The sequence below is a fragment of the Lithobates pipiens genome, unplaced genomic scaffold, assembly GCF_037356315.1.
Source record: "Lithobates pipiens isolate NorthernLeopardFrog02 unplaced genomic scaffold, aLitPip1_a1.2 Scaffold_25, whole genome shotgun sequence".
Taxonomy (NCBI): Eukaryota; Metazoa; Chordata; class Amphibia; order Anura; family Ranidae; genus Lithobates; species Lithobates pipiens.
The window spans coordinates 232,389,737-232,412,374 of NW_027507787.1; the positions used below are offsets into that span (position 1 = coordinate 232,389,737).

A 22,638-nucleotide genomic window follows, 5' to 3' on the forward strand; every position below is an offset into this window, starting at 1 on the left:
GCGCATGTGCAGTAGGGAACCGGGAAATGAAGCCGAAAGGCTCCATTTCCTGATTCCCATACCCAAGATGGCGGCGGCAGGACCCGACAGACGACCTAGCGATCGGCTTCGGGTGCCGACATCGCGGGCGCGCTGGACAGGTAAGTGTCACTATTTTAAAAGTCAGCAGCTGCAGTATTTGTAGCTGCTGGCTTTTAAAAAAAAAAAAAAAAAACGCGGAGTCCCGGTGGACTCCCGCTTTAAATCCACAGGGACTTTTTTTTTTTTTTTTACCACTACTATTCCTTTATATTGGCTTTTAAAATGTACAAATGCAGCAATTTAGAAATCGGATGAAAGGTTTAGCACTTGAAAAAAGTGAACAGCCTTTAAAAAGTACAAAAACTTTAATATAGTAACATTTTAAAATATTAGCGATGTTGATGTATTGATTTGTTTAACTGCCTAAAAGTTGCAAATTAAAGTTGCAAATTAAAAAAAAAAAAAAAAAAAAAAACACAAGATGAATCTGTTGGTGGTTGTTGTTGTTGTTGTTGTTGCATCGCAGGTATCGCTCATGTCAGTCAGAAGACACAATCACTCTATAAATGAGATCACACACAGACAGGTTCTTTCCCGTTTTTTATTAAAAATACCTCAACAAATATATTTCTGGAATTAAAACATCAACATTTCTTTAGCATTATTGTGCATACAGAAAAATACAAAGAAATCGAATGCAGCATCTCTTGGTATACGCATGACGCTAAACGCAGCAGCGGGTACACACAGGAAGCAACGCGGGTGGAAGGTAACACTCTGGCACTCTCACCATACTCCTCTCCTCCTCACTTCCCTCTCGTGTCTCTCCACTCCTCTCCTCACTTCCCTCTCGTGTCTCTCCACTCCTCTCCTCTCTTCCCTCTCATGTCTCTCCACTCCTCTCCTCTCTTCCCTCTCATGTCTCGCCACTCCTCTCCTCTCTTCCCTCTCATGTCTCTCCACTCCTCTCCTCTCTTCCCTCTCATGTCTCGCCACTTCTCTCCTCACTTCCCTCTCATGTCTCGCCACTCCTCTCCTCACTTCCCTCTCATGTCTCGCCACTCCTCTCCTCACTTCCCTCTCATGTCTCGCCACTCCTCTCCTCACTTCCCTCTCATGTCTCGCCACTCCTCTCCTCACTTCCCTCTCATGTCTCGCCACTCCTCTCCTCACTTCCCTCTCATGTCTCGCCACTCCTCTCCTCACTTCCCTCTCATGTCTCGCCACTCCTCTCCTCACTTCCCTCTCATGTCTCGCCACTCCTCTCCTCACTTCCCTCTCATGTCTCGCCACTCCTCTCCTCACTTCCCTCTCATGTCTCGCCACTCCTCTCCTCACTTCCCTCTCATGTCTCGCCACTCCTCTCCTCACTTCCCTCTCATGTCTCGCCACTCCTCTCCTCACTTCCCTCTCATGTCTCGCCACTCCTCTTCATTCCTCTCTTATCTTAACTGCACAAACCTCATTATCCCACTCCACTCCTCTCTTGCATTTCCCTTCTCCCCATTTTTCTCTCCACTCCCATATCCTCTGTCCCCATTACTCCTCATTCCTCTCATATCTTCCCTTTCCACCCTCCTCTCCTCACTTCCTTCTCCTCTCACTCCCCGCCCTCCTACTGACTCCCTGTTTCTTTCACCTCTCACCCTGCTCCAGATTCTTCTGTCTCCTCACTCCTCTTCCTTCTCCCCATTTCTCTCTCTACCCCACATTCCTCTGTCCCCACTCCTTCTTTCCTCTCTTTTCATCCTTCTCCACCCTGCTCTTCTCTTTATCTCCACACTCCTCCTCATTCCTCTCTTCATCCTTCTCCACTCTGCTCTCCTCTTTCCTCTCTTTCTCCCCCTCTCCTTTCTCTCGGCACCCTTTATTCCCCTGTTGCCATTCTTCTCCTATCTCTTCTCTCCCCTCCACCACATTTCATACATGGCTGACGTTTTTAGCGCTCTGTGTTACGTTTCGGAAGATCGTTTAAAGCAGCAGATCGCCTGGTTGAGGTCTCCCAGGTAAATGTCAAAAGCAAACAGTGCAATGAAATATTTTTTGTAGGAACCTTCAGAAATACTTAGCATGGTGTGTCCAGTTAAAGTGGAAGTCGAGGTGTTTCTCTAGTTGTGGCAATCCTTACACCTAATCAATGCCCCTCTCCCCCTCCATGATTGTTCTGCAGTCAGCATTCATCATCTATTGGGCCGTAAACCTTGTCCTGACCTCAGTGTGTGTTCCTATGGACTGTGGTGATGATGGTGAGATAAATGGCAGTGATGCAGACGGTTGTAGTGCTGCTGTGGCTCAGACTGTACACCGGAGATGGACTCTCCATGACATCAGTGTCTGCGCCCAAAGAGGCCCACATCCAACAAGGGACCTCCATTGGTCATGACTACCGGATGGTCTGCAGAGGAGAGGGCCTCCCAGTGACCGCATCACAGCCTGGGGCCTTTCCAAGGCCTCGTCGTTTGAAATACAAAGTTTGGCAACTAGATCACGTGACCTGATTTTAGCAGATAGATCAGGTGACCTGATTTTAGCAGATAGATCACGTGACCTGATTTTAGCAGATAGATCACGTGACCTGATTTTAGCAGATAGATCACGTGACCTGATTTTAGCAGATAGATCACGTGACCTGATTTTAGCAGATAGATCACGTGACCTGATTTTAGCAGATAGATCACGTGACCTGATTTTAGCAGAGGGCTTTATTGAATTTTCACAGAATGTCTATTTTGGTGCCTTGACTTCCACTTTAAAGAATATCAACCATTTACATACTAATTAAATTCATTTCACAAACGGCTCTAGCTAGCTAACATGAAGGGACCAATCACACATATGCATGCGTCATCATGTGCGTTGACAGCCGTATTTAATGGATCTGCACACATGCGTTGTGGTACTTGGAACCCAAGCTGTAAAAACTTGTTGCCATATGTGCCTACATCAAAGAGGACCGGTTTGTGAGGGCTGAGACTTCTGGGACAACTGACGGCCAAGCATATGGGAGCAGACTTGTTGCATGCCAGGAGTGGCGATTAAAACTAACACTGACTAATAAGTGCAAGGTATGACAGTGGGCAGTATGTACAGGAGGGGAACGTGGAAGGTATGACAGTGGGCGGTATGTACAGGAGAGGAACGTGGAAGGTATGACAGTGGACAGTATGTACAGGAGGGGAACGTGGAAGGTATGACAGTGGGCGGTATGTACAGGAGGGGAACGTGGAAGGTATGACAGTGGGCAGTATGTACAGGAGGGGAATGTGAAAGGTATGACAGTGGGCGGTATGTACAGGAGGGGAACGTGGAAGGTATGACAGTGGGCAGTATGTACAGGAGGGGAATGTGAAAGGTATGACAGTGGGCGGTATGTACAGGAGAGGAACGTGGAAGGTATGACAGTGGGCGGTATGTACAGGAGAGAAACGTGGAAGGTATGACAGTGAGCGGTATGTACAGGAGGGGAACGTGGAAGGTATGACAGTGGGCGGTATGTACAGGAGAGGAACGTGGAAGGTATGACAGTGGGCGGTATGTACAGGAGAGGAACGTGGAAGGTATGACAGTGGGCGGTATGTACAGGAGAGGAATGTGGACGGTATGAGAGTGGGCGGTATGTACAGGAGAGGAGTATGGAGGGTAGGACGGTGGGCGGTATGTACAAGAAAGGAGTATGGAGGGTATAACGGTGGAAAGTATGTACAGGAGAGGAGTGTGGTGGGTATGTGGGTGGGTGGTATGTACAGGGGAGGAGTGCAGAGGGTATGACAGTTAGCAGTATGTACAGGAGAGGAGTGCGGAGGGTATGACGGTGAGCAGTATATAAAGGAGAGGAGTGTGAAGGGGGCACTATGTACAGGAGAGGAGTGTGGAGGGTATGACAGTGGGCAGTATGCACAGAAGAGGAGTGCGGAGAGTATGACGGTGAGCCCTATGTACAGAAGATGAGTGCAGAGGGTATGACAGTTAGCAGTATATACAGGAGAGGAGTGCGGAGGGTATGACGGTGAGCAGTATATAAAGGAGATGAGTGTGAAAGGGGCAGTATGTACAGGAGAGGAGAGTGGAGGGTATGAAGGGGGCATTCTATACAGGAGAGGAATGTGGAGGGTATGACAGTAAGCACTATGTACAAGAGAAGAGTGTGGAGGGTATGACAGTGAGCAATATGTACAGGAGAGAAGTGTGGAGGGCATGACAGTGAGCATTATGTACAGGAGAGGAGTGTACAGAGTATGACAGTTGGCAGTATGTATAGGAGAGGAGTGTGGAGGATATGACAGTGGGCAGTATGTACAAGAAAGGAGTGTGGAGGGTTTGACAATGGGCAATATGTACAGGAAAGGAGTGTAGAGGGTATGGCAGTGGGCACTATGTACAGGAGTGGAATGTTGATTTCTCTGTGTGTGCTTCAGGGTTCACATAAACATTACTCCCTGGTGGCCCCTATGGGTTTTGAATGGTCCGCAAACACATCCTAACATCCTTCATATCACACGTGCCTCTTCTTTACTAATGAAACACATTATGGTGCATTGTGGTCACTACAACGCGTGTGTGCTGACATTGTGCGTTGGGGGGCCATTGATTTGTGGTAACGCATGCAGCACTTCAACATGGAAGTGTGACCCCGGCACTGGAAGGCCATGTAAAGTCTCCAGTACTGGCAGCTCAGTAACATAAGACTCTTTAATAAATTATCTCTCTGAATGACATACATGCGTTATTTCTGAGGTAAAGAACGGTAAAATATATATATATATAATTTATATATATACAGAAGATCCATTTGCCGCCATTTCAATTTTTATTCAAAATAAATATATCTTTATCTCCCACCATCAGTCAGACGTATCAGAAAATAAATTTGTTCTTCCAGGAGGTTCCAGCCAATGAGGCCAAACATCACATGCAAGTGAATCGTCGTCACGTCTGGAAAAGACGAAACGCTAAGAGGGGGGAATGCAGATTCCTAATGAACACATCTGCAATTCTGTTATATAATAACTCTGATTTCACGGTTCCTTTTCCAGTAATGACCTGGATGCCATTCTCCATATCACGTCCGATAGTTTATATGCTGGCTTCACCCATCGTGCAATGGAGTTGTAGAGCATTCAGCTAGTTGATTCCATGTGCATTGACATCCTCCATTGACACAGGTAGTCGCTGTGTATTCCATATCTTCCTGACCCAGTCACAGACGATATTTCCATCCCCACACCGGTGACTCGTTTTATTTTGTCTGTTTGGGGGAAGTGGTGTGAGGTTTTTCAGGGAATCGAATTCAGCTGACTTCTATAACTGCGATGAATGTGTTGATGCATCCGCTGGTGGTTGGGTGGTGAGAATGCCGCAGTCGCTACGCACAGATGACGCAAATCTGTAATACCTGCTGCCATTTTATTACAAAGAATAACCAAGCTTGTCTTGACACGATGACGTCTCAGCTACTCATCGAATTGTATCAGTATTGGTATGAGCACTAGAGGTGTCCAGAGGTTGGCGCCATCACCTGCATGACTGGAGCCCTGGGATGCAAAATATAATCCCAACCTGATCTCCAAGGAGATTGTATGTTCCTCCGTGTCTATGTGCTGCTCAGACATCCGACTTCCTGCGGAGTTTGTGCTTGGAACGTTCAGTGTGCGGGGACCGGTGTGGATGGTGGGCATGTCTATTCAGTATGCTGGTGCTCTATGAATGCTGGAAAGAAAAGTGAAATCATACTCTGAATGACATCAATGCAGTTATATTACACGTTCCTCTATGGCAATCAGTGTGGAAGCGTGGTCCCGGGGACACAAGATGCAGTGAATCCTCGTATCATACTATTTCAGGGAGTTCTAACAGATAGTCTATAAAAGAGGCGGAGGGGAGGTGTTGCTTATCAAGCAATTGTTTGTCTTTTTCAAATAGCTAAAGAAAAAATATCCCCGAAGTTCTATAAATATGCATATTGCCCAGTATCCGGCCTGATTATGTTTTTTGAATCCTCCAGTGTCGGCTCTTAGGAGGTCCCATAGTTGGATGTTCTTGGCATGGTTGGATGGTCATCTCATGGTTGGATAGTTATCTCATAGTCTTGGCATGGTTAGATGGTTATCTCAGGTTGGATGGTCTTGGAATGGTTGGATGGTCTTGGAATGGTTGGATGGTCATCTCTTGGTCTTGGCATGGTTAGATGGTTATCTCTTGGTTGGATGGTCTTGGCATGGTTGGTCATCTCATGGTTGGGTGGGTTTGGCATGGTTGGTCATCTCATGGTTGGGTGGTTTTGGCATGGTTGGTCATCTCATGGTTGGGTGGTTTTGGCATGGTTGGTCATCTCATGGTTGGGTGGTTTTGGCATGGTTGGTCATCTCATGGTTGGGTGGTTTTGGCATGGTTGGTCATCTCATGGTTGGGTGGTTTTGGCATGGTTGGTCATCTCATGGTTGGGTGGTTTTGGCATGCACAGCAGGTAGAACAGTTGCAGACATCTGTGGTCACAGGTTGTAGCTCTGGAAATGGTTTTCCAGTATCTGTAGAATCACAGACAGTACAGCAGTGCATAGACAGAGACAGGAGGCTCTTCTACTTCCCGTCATGAATGTGTGGGACTTCCCACCATAATCCCAGACTTCCATCCTCGCCATTTCTTCAGGTCATCAGGTGGAGCGCTGAACTTTCTTCTGGGCTTTTTTCTGCATCTTTTGATTTTTTTCTGGTTTTACCACCTACAAGAAATGTATTAAAACAAGATATCTGAATTGTTCACATTGGATGTCCCGGCAACAGCATACAGGATGTATGTGTTCACACATAGACTTTGACCTTTTGCTGACACCTCCCAGGAGCCCTTTAAGCTGATGTTAATGCCAGGAGGTGGACTAACACATAAAGTGACACATGAATGCGCAAACCAAAAAATGTAATATTAAAAAACGAAGTAGCTGCCATCATAAATGGTGTTCCCACAAAGTGCTAATAGTAAATAATGTGGCACTTGCTCAAAAAAAATGTGTGATAAATCTACAAATAGTATCCCCTAAGATACTAAAGGTGAGCGAGCAGGTTTCCACTTTAAGGCCCCTTTCACACTGGGGCGCTTTGCAGGCACTACAGTGCTATAAATAGCACCTGCAAAGCGCCCTGAAAGAGCCGCTGCTGTGTCCCCAGTGTGAAAGCCCCGAGGACTTTCACACTGGAGCAGTGCACTGGCAGGACAGTAAAAAAAAAAGTCCTGCTAGAAGCATCTTTGGAGCGGTGTATACACTGTCCCTTCTCTGCTTCTGCCCATTGAAATTAATGGGGCAGTGCGGCTATACCGCAGGCAAAGCGCCTCTGCAGAGGCGCTTTGCAGTGGTTTTTAACCCTTTCTCGGCCGCTAGGGGGGTAAAACCGCCCCGCTAGCAACCGAATAGCGCCGCAAATACAACGGTAAAGCACCGCTAAAAATAGTGGCGCTTTACCACCGACACACCTCCTGCCCCAATGTGAAAGGGGCTTAAGTGATACAAAAAAAAAACGGAGTTACGTACCGGTAACATCCTTTTCCGGGAGTCTTTCAGGACAGCCACCTTAGAGAGACCCTGGCTCCTCCCCTCTCAGGAAACACCGCCTTCAATTTCAAGATTTAAGCCTCGTCCTCCTTCTGTTCCTCAGTTCTTCCAGAGTACCTCCGGCCAACTGGGGAGACACAAGAACACGTCAAACAAACAAACTTTCAATCTTACCTGACGGTCTCGTGTGACGAGTTCCCGACGATCTCCAAAAACCTGGGTGGGAACCGGTGCTGTCCTGAAAGACTCCCGGAAAAGGATGTTACCGGTACGTAACTCCGTTTTTCCCAAGTTCGTCTTTCAGGACAGCCACCTTAGAGAGGATAAGCGAGCACATTACCTTAGGGTGGGACCACTGCTTGCAGCACTTTACGACCAAAGGCTTGGTCCTTGGCTGACAGAAGATCCAGTCTATAGTGTTTCACGAACGTAGAAAAACTGGACCACGTTGCAGCTCTACAGATCTGTTCAGGAGATGCACCAGCCCACTCTGCCTGAGAAGTTGCCACTGCCCTGGTTGAGTGTGCTCTAATCCCAACTGGGAGTTCTAACCCCCCTGCCACGTAAGCCTGCCCAATGGCTAACCTTAACCATCTGGCTATCGTACGTCTAGAGGCTCTGGAACCCTTCCTAGCCCCTGAAAACAACACAAAAAGTGAATCAGACTTCCTGAACTGACTTGTACAATCTAAATAATGAAGGACACATCTTCTAACATCCAATCTATGAAAGATGTGTTCTTGTTTTCTTACTGGATTTGAACAGAAAGTAGGTAGCACAATCTCCTGGGCTCTATGAAAACTAGAGGCTACCTTAGGTAAAAAGGCCGGATCCGTCTTAAAAACTAAACGGTCCGGAAAGACCTGAAAAAAAGGTGCCCTAATAGAAAGGGCTTCGAGTTCACTCACTCTCCTTGCTGTAGTGATCGCCACCAAAAACACCGTTTTGAGAGTAATCAGTTTTAATGAGCAACATTCCAATGGCTCAAAAGGTTCTCCTGTGAGAAATTGTAAAACTAAAGAAAGATCCCAAACTGGGAAGGGGGAATTTGAAACAGGTCTCTGCCTACTTAGGGCTTTGAAGAATCTCATTATCCAAGGGTCTGATGCTAGCTGCCTTTCTAGAAACACGCTTAAGGCGGATACCTGACCCTTCAGAGTTCCAAGGGCTAAACCTTTATCTGCCCCGGCCTGCAGGAACTCTAGAATGGCTACAGAGCTGCGCACATTGAAGGAGCTCTCTGAGCACCAGCTATTGAACCGCCTCCATACCTTTAAGTAAATGGTCTGGGTTTCCTTTTTCCTGCAGTTTAGGAGAGTGGCTACTAAATGATCTGAGAAGCCCTTGCCCTTCAACAATTCCTCCTCAGAAGCCAAGCTGCAAGTTTCCACCGCTCTACCTGAGGACAGCAGATTGGACCCTGAGAAAGGAGATCTTCCTGAACTGGGAGAATCCAGGGGGGTTCTACAGACAGGCCCTTCAGAATGGAGAACCACGGCCTCCTGGGCCAGTGAGGTGCGATTAGAATAAGGGTAGTGTTCTCCACCTGAAACTTCCTTAACACTGCCGGAATCAGTACGGGAGGGGGGAAAGCATAGCACCTGGAGAAACCCCAATTCTGTGCTAGTGCGTCCACCCCCAACGCTCCGTCCCCCCTGTTTATAGAAAAGAAGATGGCTACCTTCGCGTTTTCCCTCGAGGCAAAGAGGTCTATCGAAGGAATCCCCCACCTCTGGGTGATCATTTCGAAAACCTCCTGTTTGAGAACCCAGTTGCCTTCTCTCAATGTTCTCCTGCTGAGGAAATCTGCCATCTGATTTTGCTCTCCCTTCAAGTGGATTGCTGACAGGGACAGGACATTTGCTTCGGCCTACCTGAGGATGGCTTTTGTTAGGGCCCATAAGGATTCGCTCCTGGTGCCCCCCTGTCTGTTGATGTAGGCTACCACTGAGGAATTGTCCGACCTGACTTTTACATGATGCCCCCGGAGTTCTCTCTGAAAGGTCCTGAGAGCCAGATCTACTGCCCTCAGCTCCCTCCAATTCGAGGATCTCTTCGACTCCCTCTTCTCCCAGGTACCCTGTATCAGGCGGGAGCCTAGGTGTGCACCCCAACCTGAGCTGCTTGCATCGGTTGTGACCACCCTGGATATTGGTAAAATCCACTCTAGGCCCTGGGACAAATTTGCTCCCTTTCTCCACCACCAGAGGGACCTCTTTACCTGATCCGGAACCGACACCAAAGAATCCAGAGACCCCTGGCTGTGATCCCAAACCTTCAGTATAAATAATTGCAGGGGACGGTAATGAAATCCTGCCCACTGAACCGCTGGGAGCGTGGACGTCAGCAAGCCCAATGCCGACATGACCTTCCTTACTGAGATCTGGTGGCTGCCCTGGAGAAACAACAGTGCCTTGTCTACCTTTTGAATTTTTTCTGAAGGGAGGAAAATTTTCTGTTCTGTTGAGTCCAACACGTACCCCAGGAAGGTGACCCTCTGGGAAGGACCTAAGTTGGACTTCTCCAGGTTCAGAAGCCAACCCAAGTTTACTAACAGGTCTCTTGCTATCTGTAAATCTCGAGTCAACTGCGCCGGGGAAAGGGCAAACAGGAGAAGATCGTCGAGATACGCGATCACCGAGATTCCCCTGAGACGCAGAAATGACAGAACTTCTGCCATCACTTTGGTGAAGATCCGGGGGGAAGAGGATAGCCCGAAGGGAAGTGCTTTGAACTGTAGGTGTAGCACCCCTACCAAGGTTCTTACTGCCACTCTGAGGAAACGCTGGTGGGTCTCTGCGATGGGAATATGCAGGTATGCATCTTTTAAATCTATCGATGCCATGAAACAGTTTGGTGGAAGAAGTGCTTTCACCGAGTAAACTGAATCCATCCGAAACCTTCTGTAGGTGACTGAGACATTCAGAGGCTTCAGGTTCAGGATAAGCCTGAACTTTCCCGAAGGCTTGCAAACCACAAACACGTGAGAATAGAAGCCCCTGCCTGTCTCTCCTGCTGGGACCCGTACTACCACTTCTTGTTCCTCTAACTACTGAAGAGAGGAAAGAAGGGCAGACGATTTTTCTGCACATTTTGGCAGCTCGGTGACAAGGAGTCTCAGAGGGGGGAGTTCTGAAAACTCCAAACGGTAACCTCTTCTGATGATCCCCAACACAAACTGATTGGAGGTGATCATCTCCCACTGTGGGAGGAAGGCCCCCAACCTTCCTCCCACTGTGACCCTGTCACTGAGACTTTTTGGGCTGTTCAGGAGGGTGAAAAATTGCTCCCCCGCGCCCCTTGCCATTGAGCCCCCAACTTTTCTTCTGCCGATCAGTTCTAGGGGCTTCAAACTTTTTCTGAGGATGAGTCTTTTTCTTTGACTGCTCCCCAAATTTCCTCTTACCGGGAAAGGCCTTTTTCTTATCAGCCGTGCGATCAAGCACTGCTTCAAGACCTGGCCCAAACAGCAAGTCTCCTGTAAAAGGGATCCCACAGAGCTTTGCTTTGGACACATTGTCCCCCTGCCAGGTCTTCAGCCATAAGGCCCTCCTAGCTGAGTTGGTCAGAGCCGAGGACCTTGCAGACATTCGCACGGATTCAGCTGAAGCATCCGCAATGTATGCTATCCCCTTAAGCAGCATGGGAAAGGAGGATAGAATGGTCTCCTTTGCCGTCCCTGCTTCAATGTGCGAGTTAATTTGGGTAAGCCAATACTCCATATTACGAGCCACCACTGTGGCTGCCATGGCCGGTTTAAGATTCCCCTGTGATGAATCCCAGGCTTTCTTTAGGAGTGAATCCATCCTTCGATCCATAGGGTTTGAAAGTACCCCCATGTCCTCGAAGGCCAGATCAGTGTGTCTGGACACCTGGGAAAAAGCAGCATCTAATCTGGGAGATTTATTCCAGACAAGAGCCTCCTCTTCCGAAAAAGGAAACCTTCGTTTTAATGCCCCAGAAAAGAAAGGTTTCCTCTCAGGATCCTGCCATTCCTTCCTGATGGCATCGATCAAGACGTCATGCACCGGGAACTTTTTCTGTTCCCCCATGCCCTTGTACATCTGATCATGGAGTGACAATGCCTTCTTTTCCTCTTGTATGCCTAAAGTGGTATGAATAGCTCCTAAGAGCTCATCCACTTCCTCCAGGGAAAGCTTATACCGTGAGGTTCTACTGGATTCCCCATCCAACCCCTCATCGTCAGATTCCCCTTGGGAGTCTGAGCCGACACTGTCAACCTCTTCCTCAGCTTCCTCTCTGGGACCCCCTGGATTCTCTCCACCTGCAGGAGGAACATCCACAGGGCTAGATGGTACACTCTGCTGCGCTGGTGTAGGAGTGCTCTGGGGCTGAGGCCACTGGAAACTAGAGAAAAGTGTTTTGAAGGACTGGAAAGTATCAGAGAGTTCCTTCACAGAAGCCGCCAGATCTGCCCCCTGTTCTGCTGCCTGCTCCCTAACCAACCCCTCAATACACTCCCTGCAAAGTGCCTTGGACAAGGAATCCCCCATAGAGGCTCTACATGAAGGACACTTCTTCCTAGAACCATGGGGGGACTTGCTTGTGGCTTTCTGAAAGACAGAAATAAAAGAGAGAGCAGCATAAGATTAAAAAGAAAAAGAAACACCAGCGCTACTTAGAGGACCACCGGGAGTGCCCCCCCCCCCCAGGATCAACCACCACCAGGATCCCAGACGCACTACCCTTCCCCCGACCACCAAGGGAGAAAAAACACCAGTGGAGCTACTGGTTATAAAGTAAGGAAACACCTCCCCAGGGTTCCCCTTACCTTTGAGTGGCTGGTGCTGTTATCTCCAGGAGCTCTTGGAGCCTCTGCTTCCGACATTCTCCTGTTGAGGAAGAGTGGTGCGAACGTGCCTCCTACAGCTGCCTGTACAACTTTAGAAAGAGAGGCTGCACCAGCCGAACGCTTGGTCCCCTTTCACGTGCCGCATCCGGAAACCGGAAGACGCGGATACAACGAAGATGTCCGCCCCCACCGGAACTGACGTCGCCCGTCATCCGGTCCGGCCTCCAGCTCCAAGCCGACTGCTAACACAGGGGGACCTTGGACGTCTCGTTGCAGCGCCCCCCTGGGCGAAACGAAGGGATGGACCTCCCCAAACTTCCTGCTTTCCCCAAGCGAAGTTTAGAGTGCGTGTAAAAAAGGTCAGTACGAGGGTCCAGCTCCCCAGCCGACCGGACTGCCTACCCTGTTGAAGCACCCTCCTGGGTGAACGAACAGGTGAACCTCTAAAACTTCCTGCTTTCCCCAAGCGAAGTTTAGGGTACATGTAAAAACGGTCAGTACAAAAATCCAGCTCCCTGGCCGACCAGACTGCCGAACCCGTCGTAACACCCGCCTGGGTGAACGAACGGATGGACCTCCCAAACTTCCTGCTTTCCCCAAGTGAAGTTTAGAGTACATGCAAGACGGTCAGTACGACAGATGATCGGACTGCCGAGCGGAGTCAGAGCTCCATTCCAGATATGTAGACTCAGTTTCGCCAACTGATTTAGCTAAGGTTCCTTAGCGGTGTCTCCCCGCCGGAGGAAACACCATAACTGCGGAACAGAGGGAGGACGAGGCTTAAATCTTGAAATTGAAGGCAGTGTTTCCTGAGAGGGGAGGAGCCAGGGTCTCTCTAAGGTGGCTGTCCTGAAAGACGAACTTGGGAAAATTCCTTTAAATATAGTGCCTCCGTGTTGGCCTATATCATTTATTGTACCATGCATATGCCTAATATGTCCTCCTTTTTTTTTTTTTCTCTTAATAAAGTTTGTTTAAAATAGTGCCTGGGGGGTCCCCTTAGTATGCATGTTATGTGGTACATCTGTAACATGCATAGAACATGCTGCAGCAAAAATTACATTTCTAAAAAAAAAATGTAAGGAACATTCTTCTCACTGATCACCAATGTAAGGAGCATTCTTCCCACTGATCACCAATGTAAGGAGCATTCTTCCCACTGATCACCAATGTAAGGAACATTCTTCCCACTGATCACCAATGTAAGGAACATTCTTCCCACTGATCACCAATGTAAGGAACATTCTTCTCACTGATCACCAATGTAAGGGACATTCTTCTCACTGATCACCAATGTAAGGAACATTCTTCTCACTGATCACCAATGTAAGGAACATTCTTCTCACTGATCACCAATGTAAGGAACATTCTTCCCACTGATCACCAATGTAAGGAACATTCTTCTCACTGATCACCAATGTAAGGAACATTCTTCTCACTGATCACCAATGTAAGGAACATTCTTCCCACTGATCACCAATGTAAGGAACATTCTTCTCACTGATCACCAATGTAAGGGACATTCTTCCCACTGATCACCAATGTAAGGAACATTCTTCTCACTGATCACCAATGTAAGGAGCATTCTTCCCACTGATCACCAATGTAAGGAACATTCTTCCCACTGATCACCAATGTAAGGAGCATTCTTCTCACTGATCACCAATGTAAGGAACATTCTTCTCACTGATCACCAATGTAAGGAACATTCTTCTCACTGATCACCAATGTAAGGAACATTCTTCTCACTGATCACCAATGTAAGGAACATTCTTCTCACTGATCACCAATGTAAGGAACATTCTTCCCACTGATCACCAATGTAAGGAACATTCTTCCCACTGATCACCAATGTAAGGAACATTCTTCTCACTGATCACCAATGTAAGGGACATTCTTCTCACTGATCACCAATGTAAGGGACATTCTTCTCACTGATCACCAATGTAAGGGACATTCTTCCCACTTATCACCAATGTAAGGAACATTCTTCTCACTGATCACCAATGTAAGGAACATTCTTCTCACTGATCACCAATGTAAGGAACATTCTTCCCACTGATCACCAATGTAAGGAACATTCTTCTCACTGATCACCAATGTAAGGAACATTCTTCTCACTGATCACCAATGTAAGGAACATTCTTCTCACTGATCACCAATGTAAGGAACATTCTTCTCACTGATCACCAATGTAAGGAACATTCTTCCCACTGATCACCAATGTAAGGAACATTCTTCTCACTGATCACCAATGTAAGGAACATTCTTCCCACTGACTACCAATGTAAGGAACATTCTTCTCACTGATCACCAATGTAAGGAACATTCTTCTCACTGATCACCAATGTAAGGAACATTCTTCTCACTGATCACCAATGTAAGGAAAATTCTTCCCACTGACCACCAATGTAAGGAACATTCTTCCCACTGACCACCAATGTAAGGAACATTCTTCCCACTGATCACCAATATAAGGAGTATTCTTCCCACTGGCCATCACAGTAATTTATTAAAAGTTGTAGATATAGTGAATTCTAGTAGGGAAAAAGACCAGAAAATTATTTCTAGGGTTCCTTTGTGTTGAATAAGTTAAGAAAGGCTGGACTAGAATAAAAACTGATGGCACCTTCCCCACTAGAACTATTCTACTCACCTCTCACCAGCTGCCCGTGTCTCCTGCCTTTCCTTATATTCAGATTACAGCTTGCACCAGACTCTTCAGCATTCAAGGAGTGTCAGGAGTACCCCTCATGCTCTGTGGTTCCTTTATCTAACATCTGCATCACTTTTGTGCCCTGTAGTGATGTAGGAGGTCTCAGGATAAAACCAGTATGTGATGAGAAGGGCAGTCATCTGACACTCCTGGAAGTGTCTGATTCTGAGGGTTCTGGTGCAGGTTATAGCACTTCAACTGGGTGAAGAAACAAGTCCCCAGAGAGGGGAGTATAAAACCTCCTCTATTGCGTGGAACCAATTTCTGGGATTTTTTTTTTTTTGCCGATGTCAGCTTAGGGATTTGAAGAATGTTCACTGTATTTTCCATTGTTATAAATAAAGTTCTCATACTCAAAGTTCGAAGTAATTTCTTCCCCAACGTCTCTTCGGTGCTGCTCATCGTAGAGCTGACAAAGATCTCATTACAGTGGTGCTCCGTGTCCTCGCTGACTCCATAATTATCTGCATCTGTAGAAAAACACATTCCATGTCACTGTTTAATCAGTATTTTTTGCTAGAATATTACTTATTTTGTTAGAAGATAACCCCAAAAAAAAAAAAAAAAAAAAAATAAAATATATATATACACACTATGTATATGTATATATATATATATATATATACATATACACACACACACACACACACACACACATATACATAAATATATATATACACACACACACAGTATCTCACAAAGTGAGTACACCCCTCACATTTCTGTAGATATTTTCTTCTATCCTTTCATGTGACAACACTGAAGAAATGACACTTGTCTACAATGTAAAGTAGTGAGTGTACAGCTTGTATAACAGTGTAAATTTGCCGTCCCCTCAAAATAACTCAACACACAGCCATTAATGTCTAAACCGCTGGCCACAAAAGTGAGTACACCCCTAAGTGAAAATGTCCAAATTGGGCCCAAAGTGTCAATATTTTCCCTCCCCGATGCCATGTGACTTGTTTGTGTTACAAAGTCTCAGTTGCGAATGGGGAGCAGGTGTGTTAAATTTGGTGTTTTCGCTCTCACTCTCTCATACTGGTCACTGGAAGTTCAACATGGCACCTCATGTCAAAGAACTCTCTGGGGATCTGAAAAAAAAGAATTGTTGCTCTACATAAAGATGAGCTAGGCTATAAGAAGATTGCCAAGACCTGAAACTGAGCTGCAGCACGGTGGCCAAGACCATACAGAGGTATAACAGGACAGGTTCCACTCAGAACAGGCCTCACCATGGTCCACCAAAGAAGTTGAGGTCACCTGCTCAGCGTCATATCCAGAGGTTGTCTTTGGAAAATAGACGTATGAGTGCTGCCAGCATTGCTGCAGAGGTTGAAGGGGGGGGGGGTCAGCCTGTAAGTGCTCAGACTATACGCCACACACTGAATCAAATTGGTCTGCATGGCTGTTGTCCCAGAAGGAAGCCTCTTCTAAAGATGATGTACAAGAAAGCCCACAAACAGTTTGCTGAAGACAAGTAGACTAAGGACATGGATTACTGGAACCATGTCCTGTGGTCTGATGAGATCAAGATAAACGTATTTGGTGTCAGATGGTAACAAGCGTGTGTGGGGGCAAGCAGGTGAGGAGCACAAAGACAAGTGTGTCTTGCCTACAGTCAGGCATGGTGGTGGGAGTGTCATGGTCTGGGGCTGCATGAGTGCTGCCGGCACTGGGGAGCTACAGATCATTGAGGGAACCATGAATGCCAACATGTACTGTGACATACTGAAGCAGAGCATGATCCCCTCCCTTCAGAGACTGGGCCGCAGGGCAGTATTCCAACATAACCACCCCAAACACATCTCCAAGATGACCACTGCCTTGCTAAAGAAGCTGAGGGTAAAGGTGATGGACTGGCCAAGCATGTCTCCAGACTTAAACCCTATTGAGCATCTGTGGGGGATCCTCAAACGAAAGGTGGAGGAGCGCAAGGTCTCCAACATCCACCAGCTCTGTGATGTCGTCACGGAGGAGTGGAAGAGGACTCCAGTGCCAACCTGTGAAGCTCTGGTGAACTCCACGCCCAAGAGAGCTTTAAAAAAATAGAAAAAAATAAATAAAAAGATAGTTTACTTCCACCCTACAGTAGACTGGAAGTGACGTAATAACTTTGCTCTGGTCCTTCAAGGCCATAGAGGCAATGAGAGATGATCTAGTCTCTCATTACCTCTGTGACCAGCCGCCTGCACCATCAGATCGTTCTTCAGGTAGTTTCGGTGAAAACGGTAAGCCCGAGAAACACCAGTGAGTGGTGGTCGGGGAGTGATCCAGCAGCTAATGAGCCATCAGATTGTTTCTCGGGTTGTGCCTGTGAAAACGGTAAGCCTGAGAAACACCAGCGAGTGTTGGTCGGGGAGCGATCCAGCAGCTAATGAGCCACTCGGACCACTTTCATGAGAGAACCAGTTGCCGGCTGAATAAAAAGATACTGGGGTTATGGTTGAGAGCTTTACCTTGGGTAAACCACTTGCAAACCACAACATATATATACGTATCGTGGTTGGCAAGTGGTTAAAAGATTTGAGCCTCTTTAGTCTACAGTGGTGTGAAAAAGTGTTTGCCCCCTTCCTCATTTCCTGTTCCTTTGCATGTTTGTCACACTTAAGTGTTTCGGAACATCAAACCAATTTAAACAATAGTCAAGGACAACACAAGTAAACACAAAATGCAATTTGTAAATGAAGGTGTTTATTATTAAAGGTGAAAAAAAATCCAAACCATCATGGCCCTGTGTGAAAAAGTGATTGCCCCCCTTGTTAAAACATACTTTAACTGTGGTTGTCCACACCTGAGTTCAATTTCTCTAGCCACACCCAGGCCTCATTATTGCCACACCTGTTCACAATCAAGGCATCACTTAAATAGGAGCTGCTTGACACAGTAAGGTCCACCAGAAGATCCTTAAAAGCTACACATCATGCCGAGACCCAAAGAAATTCAGGAACAATTGAGAAAGAAAGTAATTGAGATCTATCAGTCTGGAAAGGGTTATAAAGCCATTTCCAAAGCTTTGGGAATCCAGTGAACCACAGTGAGAGCCATTATCCACAAATGGCGAAGACATGGAACAGTGGTGAACCTTCCCAGGAGTGGCCGGCCGCCCAAAATTACCCCAAGAGCGCAGCGACGACTCATCCAAGAGGTCACAAAAGACCCCACAACAACGTCCAAGGAACTGCAGGCCTCACTTGCCTCAGTTAAGGTCAGCGTTCATGCCTCCACCATCAGGAAAAGACTGGGCAAAAATGGCCTGCATGGCAGAGTTCCAAGGAGAAAACCACTGCTGAGCAAAAAGAACATCAAAGCTCGTCTCAATTTCTCCACAACACATCTTGATGATCCCCAAGACTTTTGGGACAACATTCTGTGGACCGATGAGACAAAAGTGGAACTCTTTGGAAGGTGTGTGTCCAAGTATATCTGGCGTAGAAGGAACACTGCATTTCATAAAAAGAACATTATACCAACAGTAAAATATGGTGGTGGTAGTGTGATGGTCTGGGGCTGTTTTGGTACTTCAGGACCTGGAAGACTTGCCGTGATAAAAGGAACTATGAATTCTGCTGTCTACCAAGAGATCCTGAAGGAGAATGTCCGACCATCTGTTCGTGTACTCAAGCTGAAACGAACTTGGGTTCTGCAGCAGGACAATGATCCTAAACACACCAGCAAGTCCACCACCGAATGGCTGAAGAAAAACAAAATGAAGACTTTGGAGTGGCCTAGCCAAAGTCCTGACCTGAATCCTATTGAGATGTTGTGGTATGACCTTAAAAAGGCAGTTCATGCTCAAAAACCCTCTAATGTAACTGAATTAGGACAATTCTGCAAAGATGAGTGGGCCAAAATTCCTCCAGGACGCTGTAAAAGCCTCATTGCACGTTATCGCAAATGCTTGGTTGCAGTTGTTGCTGCTAAGGGTGGCCCAACCAGTTATTAGGTTTAGGGGGCAATCACTTTTTCACACAGGGCCATGATGGTTTGGATTTTTTTTCACCTTTAATAATAAACACCTTCATTTACAAATTGCATTTTGTGTTTACTTGTGTTGTCCTTGACTATTGTTTAAATTGGTTTGATGTTCCGAAACACTTAAGTGTGACAAACATGCAAAGGAACAGGAAATGAGGAAGGGGGCAAACACTTTTTCACACCACTGTATTCTGCAGACTTTCTTAACAAATAATAATTACTCTGAGAGCTGATTGGAGGGAAGGGACACCCCTCCCTTCATACAACACACAGAGCTGAGGCTGTAAATCACAGGCGGTATGCTGGAGCTCCCTACCCTGTCACCTTTTTCCTCTTGTTAGGAAATCTTGTCAGAAGGGACTCAAGCAGAGGAAGGAGGCAGCAGAGGGAAATGGCACTTAGTGCTCTGGATTGGGACAAGTGCACACGATAGAGGGATATGCTTTGTTCATATTTCATGTCTGAGGTTTACAACCACTTTAATGGAGGACAGCATGTGTATTAGCTCGGACTTCTACTTTAAGTGCAATTTGGCTTCACCCACCATTTAACATGATGTGCGGTGCTGTTAGTCCCACGCCTGGTCCACCTTCTGGCCAACTCCCTTTGATGGGTGCAATTTATGGAAATGTGCTGCCAAGGGGTGAGCAAATGGAAAAAATACGGAATCCTGTCCTAAAACATGGACTCACCAGTGGGTTCAACATTAAATTGAGGTGACATGGAAAGTCTATGGCACAGATCTGCCAAGAAAAGGCCGTCCACCAAAAGAAAATGACAACGTAAAGAGGAGACCAGTGAGGGTGGCTACAAGGAGACCCATGACAACCCCTGCCACTTCACACCACTCCAGTTGTAGCAAGCAGTCCGAAGAGATAAAACGGCCAATAGAGGAGGGAGCTGTGCTTCTCAATTGTCTCTGTATATTGTATATTATCATGGGCATAAACCAACTGCATGCAGAACTTTTTAGCCAAAACTAGCATCTGCAGAGTTAGATGTATCATCCTTCTAAATTTTAGAAAACAGTTCCTCATTTAACCCATTGGGTGACATGGAGTTTAAAGTAAAAATACAGAAGGTTTCCCGTAAGCATAATCTGGAAAACCTTTCACCTTCTATAATGGTGATAGGTAAAGCTTCGATACCAAACAACTGCAGCCCCTGTGTGCCACCTCCATGTACCTGTGGGAAATGTCATGGGACACGGTGTTTATCTCATTCTTTTTCGACAAACCATCGCTGTTCTCCGAATCTCTCCCACATGGGGCGTACAGTTCTCCCCACATAGAGGAGCCCACAAACTGGGTATTGCATCTTATAAGCTGTTTGATCTCAAACTCCCAACCATCTTTTGTGGTAAACCTCTTTTTGCCATGTATCATGAACTGTGAAGGCCTTATATCTACTGGACTTACACCTATAGGATCCTGGAAATAAATGGCCTCACAGAAAAGAAAGAGGGTGTGTGTACGTTTACAAAAATGCACCATCATCCGAGAACGTATAGAGTTGACAGTGAGAACTCTGATCCCCAACCAGAGACACCAAAAAAAAAAAAAAAAAAAAAAGGGAGCTAGCGGACTATTACGGTGCACATAACAAGGTACATATACAGTGAAACACTCATATAAAATGTTAGATGAGTTTATTAAAGGGATTGTAAAGTTAAAATAATTTTTTTTTTTTTAAATAACAAACATGTTATACTTACATCCACTGTGCAGCTCGTTTTGCACAGAGTGGCCCCCTGAACCTGCTCTTCTGGGGTCCCTCGGTGGCTGTCTCTGCTTCCTCCCGCAGGTACTTCTCACGTTCATGCGAGCTCCCTCACATGGTGAGAAGCACCTGCGGGCGCGCTCCCGTGATACAGCCGGTGTTCTGCCGTATAGTGTCCGGCCATCATATAGCGTCCGCCCCGTACTGCGCATGCTGAAGCTGAACGGCGCCTGCGCCGTGAGTGGAGGTGGTAGCCCCACCATCCAAGTGGACATAGGGTTGTGAGTATTAAAGGGCCCCTCGCGGGTGAGCTTCGCTCGCCACGCTTCGGGCTCGGCTCTTTTTTATTCCTGCTCTATGTCCACTTGGATAGTGGGGATAGAACCTGGACTCACGGCGCAGGCGCCGTTCATCCTCGGCAATTTTTGGAATCTGTGTTGCTGTGTACTGCACATGCGCAGTACACAGCGGACACTATCCGATGGAGGACGTTATTAGCCGCTCGCTGTATCACACGGCCCCGCCCCCCGGCGCTCCGCGTCAGTGGATGTGATTGACAGCAGCGCGAGCCAATGGCTGCGCTGCTTTCCATCCATCCACTCCAGCCAATCAGCGGCCAAGCTGAGTGGTGAAGAGGAAGTCGGGGACGAGCACGGGATTTTCGAGGGGTGAGGTAAGTAAAACGGGGGGGGGGGGTGGGGCTGGGGGCACCGACAGTGTGAGATGTTTTTTCCCCTTAATGCATAGAATGCATTAAGGTGAAAAAACATTTACCTTTACAACCCCTTTAATTCATAAAATCAAGGAACAGTATAATCAATCAATGGCTAGCAAAGGAACCAATGTATTTCGACTAGTTTTGCTTTTCAGCTTCTTCAGGAAATACATACATCTAAAAAATATATAAAATATATAACATAATTAGATATGTATACAGTGTAAATGGATACAATCGGGAAAGAAAGAAGAAAAGGGGAACAAAAGATAACAAAACTTTGCATTTGAAATACATCAGGGTCTTATCCTAGAGCTCAAGCCAATACGGTAACTCAGGCACCGGAAGGAGTGCCTCCATCTCTACATTAATCCAATCTTACATAGATACATGCCTGCCGATGGGTTTTTACCGCCCCCAGTCGCCGGCGGAGACTCCTTCAGGTGCCTGAGTTACCGTATTGGCTTGAGCGCTAGGGTAAGACCCTGATGTATTTCAAATGCAAAGTTTTGTTATCTTTTGTTCCCCTTTTCTTCTTTCTTTCCCGATTGTATCCATTTACACTGTATACATATCTAATTATGTTATATATTTTTTAGATGTATGTATTTCCTGAAGAAGCTGAAAAGTGAAACTAGTTGAAATACATTGGTTCCTAAGCTAAACATTGATTGTTTATACTGTTCCTTGATTTTATAAATGAATTAACTCATCTAACATTTTACATGAGTGTTTCACTGTATATGTACCTTGTTATGTGCACAGTAATAGTCCCCTAGCTCCCTTTTTTTTGGTGTCTCTGGTTGGGGACCAGAGTTCCCACCTATAGGATCCTGTCATAGTTAAAAAAACATGGGCATATCCTTGGCCCTATGTTGCTTGCTGTGGATATGACTTGGGGCAATGATGCTCTTAACATGGTTGGTCTTTCTAAAGACCCCTTGAAGCTTATCAGGAAGCACCCTATGAAGAGCAGGGCTATACCAAACTGTTGATCAGCACAACTGCTAGTTTTTTTTCTTTTGTGAGTATTGTTTTGTCTGAACAATAACCTGTCCTTATCCATTTAGAAATTGTGGGCTTGGAAGCCGAAGAACCTCATTTAGTACATCCTGATAAACTGGAATTTATT

General features: G+C 46.5%; 1 protein-coding gene across 3 annotated transcripts in view; it reads right to left on the bottom strand.

The window, feature by feature from the left end:
- Positions 1-608: 608 nt before the first annotated feature.
- The window catches only part of CNNM1 (cyclin and CBS domain divalent metal cation transport mediator 1), an 84,710-nt gene continuing 62,680 nt past the window's right edge, over positions 609-22,638 (bottom strand). For 2 of the 3 annotated variants that reach the window (XM_077455659.1, XM_077455658.1), the window contains 2 exons: positions 15,448-15,564; positions 609-6,740 (listed from right to left, as the gene is read on the bottom strand). In XM_077455659.1, coding sequence (XP_077311785.1) covers positions 6,664-6,740; positions 15,448-15,564 — 194 coding nt within the window. In that variant the 3' untranslated portion in view covers positions 609-6,663. The remainder of the gene's footprint in view (positions 6,741-15,447; positions 15,565-22,638) is intronic. The other variant, XR_013262859.1, reaches the window with a different exon arrangement.